Source organism: Piliocolobus tephrosceles, chromosome 4 (assembly GCF_002776525.5).
Source record: "Piliocolobus tephrosceles isolate RC106 chromosome 4, ASM277652v3, whole genome shotgun sequence".
NCBI classification, from domain to species: domain Eukaryota; kingdom Metazoa; phylum Chordata; class Mammalia; order Primates; family Cercopithecidae; genus Piliocolobus; species Piliocolobus tephrosceles.
The window spans coordinates 155,091,747-155,103,434 of NC_045437.1; the positions used below are offsets into that span (position 1 = coordinate 155,091,747).

General features: G+C 44.5%; 1 protein-coding gene across 2 annotated transcripts in view; it reads right to left on the reverse strand.

Annotated features, from left to right (window-relative positions):
- Positions 1-11,688, reverse strand: part of DDX46 (DEAD-box helicase 46) — a 75,131-nt gene that overhangs the window by 49,401 nt on the left and 14,042 nt on the right. For both annotated transcript variants that reach the window (XM_023195917.2, XM_023195915.2), the window contains exons 4-6: positions 9,244-9,340; positions 5,033-5,198; positions 497-648 (exon numbers count right to left, since the gene is read on the reverse strand). In XM_023195917.2, the coding sequence (XP_023051685.1) occupies positions 497-648; positions 5,033-5,198; positions 9,244-9,340 (415 nt within the window). The remainder of the gene's footprint in view (positions 1-496; positions 649-5,032; positions 5,199-9,243; positions 9,341-11,688) is intronic.

The following is an 11,688-nucleotide window of genomic DNA, read 5'->3' on the forward strand; positions in this document are numbered from 1 at the left end:
GCCTGAGCAACATGGTAAAACCTCATCTCTACCAAAATACAAAAATTAGCCAGGAGTGGTGGTTCACACATGTAGTTGCAGCTACTTGGGAGGCTGAGGTAGGTAGACTGCATGGGCCTGGGAGGTGGAGGTTGCAGTGAGCCAAGATAACACCACTACACTCCAGCCTGGGAAAGAGAAAGAGACTGTTTCAAAAAAAAAAAAAGTATCAAAGACAGGAGTGCTAGAGAAGTCTCCAGAGAACTTATTAAAAAGGTTAATATGTAAGCAAAGATTAAACAAAGGTGATAGTGTTAAAAGAGTGACTTTTGAAAGAACACTTATAGCTAAAATTTGCCAGTATCTCTGGTACTTAGAAAAAGTACTGCCATCTCTCAGATGAGGAGAAAGAAAACTGTTAGCTTTGTAAAATCATGCAAATCAGTAGGACAATGCAATGGAGAATTCAAGTTACCCAAAAGGAAATAGAAATCTTTAAAAATAAGAAATTCCATACCTTTTCATTTCCCCCACCACCTTTTACACTTCTCATGTTAAATTTTTTTACTTCCTCTTTCACTTCTTCCATGTAAGCATCTAATGGATCTAACTCCTCACCCTCCATTTCATTTCCTTCCTTTTCAGCTTCTGCAGGATCATCTTCATCATCTAAAATACCAGAATACACTTTCTTTAAACATCTGTTTCAATATGCAATACTTCACAATCAGACCACACCCCACCTCTCTAACCTTTTCTCCCACTGCCCAAACACCCCTTTTCCAATTACTCCAGACATCCAGCAGTCCAAATGCTCACATTTGGAGGTTTTTCCATTTTTACATGAAGCATGTATTACTTTTGAATATTAACAATGACAAAATAAATATGAATAAAATATAAATTGTTTGGTTGTAAAAGGGTCAAAAGATTAATTATGCCAAAAAAGATGATCTCCAATAATAGATTTTACAGCTATACAGCTGGATGCAGAACTACAAACGTTCTCTGCTAAATGACTTTTTTTGTTTGTTTCCTCTTTTTTTTTTTTTTTTTTTTTGAGACGGAGTCTCGCTCTGTCGCCCAGGCTGGAGTGCAGTGGCACAATCTCCGCCTCCCAGGTTCACACCATTCTCTTGCCTCAGCCTCACAAGTACCTGCCACTACAGGCACCCACCACGCCTGGCTAATCTTTTGTATTTCTAGTAGAGACAGGGTTTCACCATGTTAGCCAGGATGGTCTCAAACTCCTGACCTCGTTATCCGCCCGCCTCAGCCTCCCTAAGTGCTGGGATTACAGGCATGAGCCACCACGCCCAGCTTTTTTTTTTTTTTTTTTTTTTTTTTTTTGAGACAGATTCTCGCTCTGTGGCCCAGGCTGGAGTGCAGTCACGATCTCAGCTTACTGCAACCTCTGCATCCTGGGTTCAAGCAATTCTCCTGCCTCAGCCTCCTGAGTAGCTAGGATTACAGGCGCACGCCACCACACCTGGCTAATTTTTGTAGTTAATAGAGACGGGGTTTCACCATGTTGGTCAGGCTGGTCTCGAACTCCTGACCTCGTGATCCACCCACCTCAGCCTCCCAAAGTGCTGGGAGTACAGGCATGAGCCACCACGCCTGCTAAATGACATTTTCAATTGCAGTTGACCCCTGAACAACATAGGTTTGAACTGCATGGGTCCACATGGAAGTAAATTTTCTTGTGTCTTTGCCACCCCAGAGAGAAGAGCAACTCCTCCTTCTCTTCTTCCTTCTCAGCCTACTCAATGTGAAGACGACAAGAATGAAGACCTTTAAGATGACCCACTTCAACTTAATGGACAGTAAATATATTTTCTCTTTCTTGTAATTCTTTTTTTTTTTTTCGAGACAGAGTTTTGCTCTGTCGCCAGTCTGGAGTGCAGTGGCGTGATCTTGGCTCACTGACTACAACCTCCATCTCTCAGGTTCAAGCGATTCTCCTGCCTCAGGCTCCCAAGTAGCTGGGACTACAGATGTGTGCCACCAGGCCCAGCTAATTTTTGTATTTTTAGTAGAGATGGAGTTTCACCACGTTGGCCAGGATGATCTTGATCTCTTGACCTTGTGAACTGCCCGCCTCGGCCTCCCAAAGTGCTGGGATTACAGGCGTGCACCAGCGCACCCGGCCTATTAATTCTCTTAATAACATTCTTTTCTCCAGCTTACCATATTAAAAGAATATAGTATTTAATACATACAGCATACAAAGTATGTGTTATTCAACCGTTCATGTTACTGGTGAACAGTAAGCAGGTAATGCTTAGTTTCTGGGGAGTAAAAAGTTATATATGGATATTTCACTGTGTGGGGGGGGAGTGCTTAGCTACCAAGTTGTTCAAGGGTCAACTGTATTTCTTCTCTTTCAATACCTTTCAATCACAGAAGATGGTGTATCTTAGTTACGTAGAAAAGATTAGATTATCTTGAATTAAGATATCATGACTACTTAGCTGGGCGTGATGGCTCACACTTGTAATCCCAGTGCTTTGGGAGGCAGATTACGAGGGTAGGAGTTCAAGACCAGCCTGGCCAACACGGTGAAACCCCATCTCCACTAAAAATAGGCCAAGGTGGGCAGATCACAAGGTTGGGAGTTCGACACCAGCCTGGCCAATGTGGTGAAACCTCGTCTCTACTAAAAATACAAAAAAATTAGTTGGGCGTGGTGGTATACACCTGTAAAACCAGCTACTGTGCAGGCTGAGGCAAAGAATTTCTTGAACCCAGGAGGTGGAGGTTGCAGTGAGCCAAGATCGCGCCACTGCACTCAAGCGTGGGCAACAAAGCGAGACTCCGTCTCAAAAAAAAAAAAAAAAAAAAAAGACACCATAACTACTTATAGACAGAATCTATTTAAACCATTCTTTGGAATTTTCACAGAAAATGAACCAAAATCCCATTTTCCTATAAAATTATACAATCTTCTACTTTACTAAAATCTCAAAAGTCAAAATCAGATATGAAGGGAAATGTTTCCATCCTAAATTATGAAGTATCAGCAGCCAGGCACAGTGGTTCCCACCTGTAATCCCAGCAGTGAGAAAGGTCAAAGCAGCAGGCTCCCTTGACCCTGAGAGTTCGAGACTAGCTGGGCAACATATTGAGACCCTGGCTCCTCAAAAAATGACAAAATTAACCGTGCACGGTGGCTCACACTTGTAGTCCCAGCACTTTGGGAGACCAAAGTGGGAGGATCACCTAAGGTCAGGAGTTTAAAACCAGCCTGGCCAACATAGCAAAACCCCACCTGTACTAAAAATACAAAAATTCAAAAATTATCCAGGCATGGTGGCAGGTGCCTGTAATCCTGGCTACTTGAAAAGCTGACGCTCAGGCCGGGCGCGGTGGCTCAAGCCTGTAATCCCAGCACTTTGGGAGGCCGAGACGGGCGGATCACGAGGTCAGGAGATCAAGACCATCCTGGCTAACACGGTGAAACCCCGTCTCTACTAAAAATACAAAAAACTAGCCGGGCGAGGTGGCGGGCGCCTGTAGTCCCAGCTACTCCGGAGGCTGAGGCAGGAGAATGGCGTAAACCCGGGAGGCGGAGCTTGCAGTGAGCTGAGATTCGGCCACAGCACTCCAGCCCGGGCGACAGAGCAAGACTCCGTCTCAAAAAAAAAAAAAAAAAAAAAAAGAAAAGCTGACGCTCAAGAGAATAGCTTGAACCTGGGAGGCAGAGACTACAGTGCCACCTGGGTAACAGAGTGAGACTCAGTCAAAAAAGAAAAAAGAAAAAGACAAAATCAGCCAGGCATGGTGGCTACCCTGGAGGTTGAGGCAGAAAAATCATTGAGCCCAGGAGGTCGAGTCTGCAGTGAACCATGACTGTGCCACTGCACTTCAGCCTAGGCAACAGAGTGAAACTCTACCTCCAAAAAAATAAAAAAGAAAAATCAGAAGACGGACTTGAAAGCATGCCCTTAATTTACTCTCCTTATTAACATTCACATTGCTAGTAATATATTAAAGAGCTATTTACTGGCTATGCTCATAAGCACTCAATGATTCATTCTAAAGTAAAATCAGTGATGCTTACTAAACACAATTTTATATTTCAAATTACAACATAAATATTAAAAGGGGCTTTTACAATCTCAGTTCCACTTCTGAGTATATACTTCACAGAACTCAATACAGAGACTCAAACAGATATTTATACACCAATGGCCACAGAAGCATTACTCACAATAACGAAAAGGTAGAAACAATCAAATTATCCAACAGCAGGTGAATGAACAAACAAAACTTGGCATATATATACAGTGAAATATTATTCAGTCATACAAAGAAAGGAAATTCCGAGATGCTACAACATACATGCACCTTGAAGACATTATGCTAAGTGAAATAAGCCAGACACAAAAAGATAAGTATTTATCATGATTCCACTTATGTGAGGTAGCTAGACTAAACAAATTCAGAGACAGAAAACAGAACAAAGGTTATAAGAAGTAGCGCGAAAAGGCGCCATAGAGTTATTTAAAAGGTGCAGAGTTTCTGCATGGAATGACCAAAAAGTCATGGAAACAGACAGTGGTAATTACTGCACAGCACTGCAAATGTATTTATTACCCAACTGAAACTTGAAAATGATGAAAATGGTAAACAGGGCCAGGCGCGCTGGCTCACACCTGTAATCCCAGCACTTTGGGAGGCAGAGGCAGGTGGATCACGAGGTCAGGAGATCGAGACCATCCTGGCTAACATGGTGAAACCCCCATCTCTACTAAAAATACAAAAAATTAGCTGGGTGTGGTGGCGGGCGCCTGTAGTCCCAGCTACCCTCCTGAGGCAGGAGAATGGCGTGAACCTGGGAGGCAGAGCTTACAGTGAGCCAAGATCGCGCCACTGCACTCTAGCCTGTGCAATAGAGCGAGACTCCATCTCAAAAAAAAAAAGAAAATGGTAAATAGTGTATTATGCATAGTTTTCAACAATAAAAAAGATTAAAAATCCCTTATGAAATATTATTCACATAATATTCTACATGAGTTTCTATACAGGCTATCAGGCTAAAAACATATACCATCATCGTCCTCTAAACTCCATTTTTTCCCTTGTTTCATCTCTTCGATTTCCTTTTTCAGTTCTCCTATGTTTTCCATAGCCTTTTTACGTTGCTCTTCTCGCCATTTTTCTACTCTTTCTTTTCGCTTTCTCATTTCTTCTTCCAGCTTATTCTGGTCAAAGTTCTTGGGGAATAAAATAAAGAAAGAGATGGAGGAAAATAAAAAGAAAAATCAAATTCAATAATTTTGCTCCAAGTGACATTCCAGTAAGTTCTTCAAAGTATAAAGAAGGGGAAAAAAGGCATATATATAAACTCCTCAGGGTAGACTTAAATCACACACCTTTATAAATATACGCACAAATATATTACCAAAATGAAATCACAAAAAAAGCATCTTCAATAAGAAAGCCAAAAGATATATTTCAAACACCATAAATTAATCTAATTTTACTTGCATTATGCACACATAAATTTTATTTCTTCCTAACAATAGAAACTAAAGCAATTAGCAAGCAAAGTTTCCCAGTTATTGTCAATTTTAATCCCCTAAACTCCTCCAAAACTGCCTCTATGAAAAGCAATTTTCTATTACAAGCTAGAAAGTAAATGACATCAACATGATAAAGAAATTTTGTGACCAGGCACGTGGTACATGCCTGTGGTCCTAGCTACTTGGGAAGCTGAGGCTAGAGGATCCCTTGAGCACAGGAGGTTGAGATCAGCCTCGGCAACAAAGGGAGACTGTGTTATTAAGAAAATAAAAGTTAAAAAAAAAAAAAAAGGGGCCGGGCGCGGTGGCTCAAGCCTGTAATCCCAGCACTTTGGGAGGCCGAGACGGGCGGATCACGAGGTCAGGAGATCGAGACCATCCTGGCTAACACAGTGAAACCCCGTCTCTACTAAAAAAATACAAAAAACTAGCCGGGCGAGGTGGCGGGCGCCTGTAGTCCCAGCTACTTGGGAGGCTGAGGCAGGAGAATGGCGTAAACCCGGGAGGCGGAGCTTGCAGTGAGCTGAGATCCGGCCACAGTACTCCAGCCGGGGCGACAGAGCGAGACTCCGCCTCAAAAAAAAAAAAAAAAGAAAAGAAAAGAAAAGTTTAGGCCAGGCATGGTGGCTCAAGCCTGTAATCCTAGCACTTTGGGAGGCCAAGACGGGCGGATCACGAGGTCAGGAGATCGAGACCATCCTGGCTAACACGATGAAACCCTGTCTCTACTAAAAAAAATACAAAAAACTAGAAGGGCGAGGTGGCGGGCGCCTGTAGTCCCAGCTACTCGGGAGGCTGAGGCAGGAGAATGGCGTAAACCCGGGAGGCGGAGCTTGCAGTGAGCTGAAACCTGGCCACTGCACTCCAGCCTGAGCCACAGAGCGAGACTCCGTCTCAAAAAAAATAAATAAATAAAAGAAAATAAAAGTTTATGGCCAGGCGCAGTGGCTTACACCTGTAATCCCAGCACTGCAGAAGCTGAGGTGGGTGGATCCCTTGATGTCAGGAAGTAAAGACCAGCCTTGCCAACATGGTGAAACCCTGTCTCTACTAAAAACACAAAATTAGCTGGGCATGGTTTCCCATTCCTGTAGTCCCAGCTACTCAGGAGGTTGAAGCAGGAGAATTGCTTCAACTCAGGAGGCGGAGGTTACAGCGAGCTTGAGATCACGCCATTGTACTCCAGCCTCGGCAACAAGAGTAGAACTCCGTCTCAAAAAAATGAATAGGCCAGGCTCATGCTTGTAATCCCAGCACTTTGGGAGGCAGAGGCAGGCAGATTGCCTAAAGTCAGGAGTTCGAGATCAGTCTGGCCAACATGGGGAAATCCCATCTCTACAAAAAATACAAAAAAATTAGCTGGGCATGGTGGCATGTGCCTGTAATCCCAGCTACTCAGGAGGCTGAGGCAGGGGAATTGCTTGAACAAGGGAGGCAGAGGTCGCAGTGAGCCGAGATCACACCACTGCACTCTAGCCTGGGTGACAGAGCAAGACTCCATCTCAAAAAAATAACAAACAAATAAATAAATAAAAACAAAATTGGCAAAAGATATGAATACGCCATTCAAATAAAAGTGAAAATGGTTAATAAACTTGAGAAAATGGCCAGATGCAGTGGCTCACGCCTGTAATCTCAGCACTTTGGGAGGCCAAGGCAGGTGGAACACCTGAGGTCGGGAGTTCGAGACCAGCCTGACCAACATGGAGAAACCCCGTCTCTACTAAAAATACAAAATTAGCCAGGCATGGTGGCACATGCCTGTAATTCCAGCTACTTGAGAGGCTAAGGCAGGAGAATAGCTTGAACCCAGGAGGTGGAGGTTGCGGTGAGCCTAGATCACGCCATTGCCCTCCAGTCTGGGAAACAAGAGCAAAACTCTGTCTCCAGAAAAAAAAAAAAAAATTTAGAAAATACATTCTTATTCAATTATAAATACATATTATATTCACAGCATTTAAATATTCACTCATTTAAGGTATGTAGCTGAACATAAAGAATATCAATCACTTCCTAACAGATTAGAAAAATTAAACTTTGAAATTCCCATGGGGTCAAGGATGTACAGAAACAAATGTTTTCACGTCTAAAGTCTTTTTTTTGGTTTTTTTGGTTCTGGGTTTTTTTTTTTTTTTGAGACAGTCTCACTGTCACCCAGGCTGGAGTGCAGTGGCATGAACTCGGCTCACTGAAATCTCCGCCTCCCAGGTTCAAGCCCCTGAGAAACTGGGATTACAGGCACATGCCACCACACCTGGCTAATTTTGTATTTTTAGTAGCGACAGAGTCTCACTGCGTTGGCAGGCTGGTCTTGAACTCCTGACCTCAAGTGATCCGCCTGCCTCGGCCTCCCAAATTCCTGGGATTATAGGCATGAGCCACAGCACCTGGCCTCATGTCTAAATTCCTAAGTCTAATTTTTTTTTTTTCAGACAGTCTCGCTGTCACCAGGCTGGAGTGCACTGGCAGGATCTTGGCTAATTGAAATCTCCAAGTCCTGGATTCAAGACATTCTCCTGCCGCAGCCTCCCGAGTAGCTGGGATTACAGGCACGTGCATCCACAACCAGCTAATCTTTTTATTTTTAGAAGAGACAAGGTTTCACCACGGTGGCCAAGATGGTCTCAATCTCTTGACCTCGTGATCTATCCACCTTGGCCTCCCAAAGTGCTGGGATTACAGGTATGAGCCACCATGCCCGGCCTTCATGCTTTTTTTGAGACAGAGTTTCGCTCTTGTTGCCCAGGCTGGAGTGCAATGGTACGATTTTGACTTGTGCAACCTCTGCCTCCCAGGTTCAAGTGATTCTCCTGCCTCAGTTTCCCAAGTAGCAGGGATTATAGGCACGTGCCACCACGTCTGGCTAATTTTTGTATTTTTAGTAGTGATGGGGTTTTACCATGTTGGTCAGGCTGGTCTCGAACTCTTCACCTCAGGTGATCCACCTGCCTTGGCCTCCCAAAGTGGTGAGATTACAGGCATGAGCCACCATGCCCAGCCTGAAGTCTAAATTTACACAAATTTTTTGGAAGGCAACTGATAATGTTCATATGGTAAGATTGCATTTTTATGTAAAAAGAGATAATGTGTATAGATGTGCAACTTCTTTAAGAAAATTTTCCCACAGGGATAAATATTATTTAATCTTCCTTTTAATCTTTCACATCTGGTTATTTTAAAATAAAGCTTACAGCATTAAAAAGAAAAAATTTGTCGTCCTAGAAACAAGTTTGTTTTTGTTTTTGAGACGGAGTCTTGCTCTGTCGCCCAGGCTGTAGTGGCCCGACCTCAGCTCACTGCAAGCTCTGCCTCCCAGATTCACGCCATTCTCCTGCCTCAGCCTCCCAAGTAGCTGGGACTACAGGGGCCTGCTACCACGCCCGGCTAATTTTTTTTTTTGTATTTTTAGTAAAGACAGGATTTCACTCTGTTAGCCAGGATGGTTTTGCTCTCCTGACCTCGTGATCCGCCCACCTTGGCCTCCCAAAATGCTGGGATTACAGGCGTTAGCCACTGCACCCAGCCCATAGAAACAAGTTTGATGCATGCCTGTAGTCCCAACTACTTAGGAGGCTGAGGCAGGAGAATCGCTTGAACTCAGGAGGCGGAGGTTGCAGTGAGCCGAGAATGTGCCACTGCAGCACTCCAGCCTGGGCAACAGAGCGAGACTCTTACCTCAAAAAAAAGAGAAAGAAACAAGTATGATATACAATTATTTTTAAGTTAATAAACATACGCCAGCATCTTTTTCTTTTTCATCCTCCTTGTCATCTTTGTCTTTTTTCTTCTCTTTAGAGCTTTCCCCACCATCAGTTTTCTCTTTGGACCTAGATCTACCAAAAAATAAAAGAGACAAGAGAAATATCATTCATTTGTGCTTAGAAACATTCATTATTAAATACTTTTTTTTTTTTTTTGAGACAGTGTCTCACTCCGTTACCTGGAATGGAGTGGAGTGCAATGGCGTGATCTTGGCTCACTGCAACCTCCACCTCTGGGATTCAAGCGATTCTCCTGTCACAGACTCTCAAACAGCTGAGATTACAGGTGCAAGCCACCACACTCACAATTTTTGTATTTTTTTTTTTTTTTTTGAGACAGAGTCTTGCTCAGTCACCCAGGCTGGAGTGCAGTGGCATGATCTCGGCTCTCTGCAAGCTCCGCCTCCCAGCTTCACACCATTCTCCTGCCTCAGCCTCCCGAGTAGCTGGGACTACAGGCGCCTGCCACTACGCCAGGCTAATTGTTTTGTATTTTTAGTAGAGACAGGGTTTTACCGTGTTAGCCAGGATGGTCTCGATCTCCTGACCTCGTGATCCACCTGTCTCGGCCTCCCAAAGTGATGGGATTACAGGCATGAGTCACTGTGCCCGGCCAATTTTTGTATTTTTAGTAGAGACAGGTTTTCACCATGTTGGCCAGGCTGGTCTTGAACGTCTAACCTCAGGTGATCTGCCCGCCTCAGCCTCTAATATATATTAGAGGAATATTATAATATTAATATTCCTCATGCCTGGGATTATAGGCATGAGCCACCTTGCCCGGCCTTAAAATACTTTTACAGGTGGGGTGAGGTGGCTCACACTTATATTTCCAATGCTTTGGGAGGCTAAGGCAGCAGGATCAATTGAAAACAGGAGTTAAAGAGATCAGCCAGGGCAACACAATAAGATCCAATCTTTCCAAAAAATTCTAAGAATTAGCTCGGTATGGTGGTGTGCACCTGCAGCCCTACCTACTGAGGAGGCAGAGACAAGACGATCACTTGAGCCCAGTAGTTCGAGGCTGCAGTTAGTTATGATCCCATCACTACACTCCAGTTTGGGTGACAAAGTGAGACCCTGTCTCTTCAAAAAAAAAAAAAAAACACACAGGTCAGACATAGTGGCTCATGCCTGTAATCTCAGCATTTTGGGAGGCCAAGGCAGGAAGATCATTTGAGCCCAGGAGTTCGAGACCAGCCAGGATAATATAGTGAGATGTCGTCTCTATTAAATTAAAACAAAAAATACATAAGTACACTTACTAGATTTGTATTCCACTATTTAGGTAAGAAATAAACTTCTAGGCCGGGCGCGGTGGCTCAAGCCTGTAATCCCAGCACTTTGGGAGGCCGAGACGGGCGGATCACGAGGTCAGGAGATCAAGACCATCCTGGCTAACACGGTGAAACCCCGTCTCTACTAAAAATACAAAAAACCAGCCGGGCGAGGTGGCGGGCGCCTGTAGTCCCAGCTACTCCGGAGGCTGAGGCAGGAGAATGGCGTAAATCCGGGAGGCGGAGCTTGCAGTGAGCTGAGATCTGGCCACTGCACTCCAGCTCGGGCGACAGAGCAAGACTCCGTCTCAAAAAAAAAAAAAAAAAAAAAAAGAAATAAACTTCTAAGAATCAACTGTGTTTTCATATTCCATTAATAAACACCTGGAGGCCGGGCACAGTGGCTCACGTCCATAATCCCAGCACTTTGAGAGGCCGAGGCAGGCAGATCACGAGGTCAGGAGATTGAAACCAACCATCCTGGTCAACATGGTGAAACCCCATCTCAGCCAGGAAAGATGGCTCACGCCTGTAATCCCAGCCCTATGGGAGGTCCAGGCAGGTGGATCACATGAGGTCAGGAGTTTTAGACCAGCCTGACCAACATGGTGAAACCCTGTCTCTACTAAAAATATAAAAATTAGCCAGGCATGGTGACAGGACCCTGTAATCCCAGCTATTCGGGGGTGGGAGGCCGAGGCAGGAGAATCGCTTGAACCTGAGAGGCGGAGGTTGCAGTGAGCTGAGATCCGGCCACTGCACTCCAGCCTGGGCGACAGAGTGAGACTCTGTCTCAAAAAAAAAAATACAAAAAAATTAGCTGGGCGTCGTGGCGGGCGCCTGCAGTCCCAGCTACTCAGGAGGCTAAGCAGGAGAATGGCATGAACCTGGGAGGTGGCGTTTGCAGTGAGCCAAGATCACACCACTGCACTCTAGCCTGGGTGACAGAGCGAGACTCTGTTTCAAAAAAAAAAAAAAACTTGAAAATATAATGGGCCGGCATGGTGGCTCACGTCTGTAATCCCAGCACTTTGGGAGGCCGAGGCAGGCGGATCACGAGGTCAGGAGATCGAGACCATCCTGGCTAACATGGTGAAACCCCGTCTCTGCTAAAAATACAAAAAATTAGCCGGGCGTGGTGGC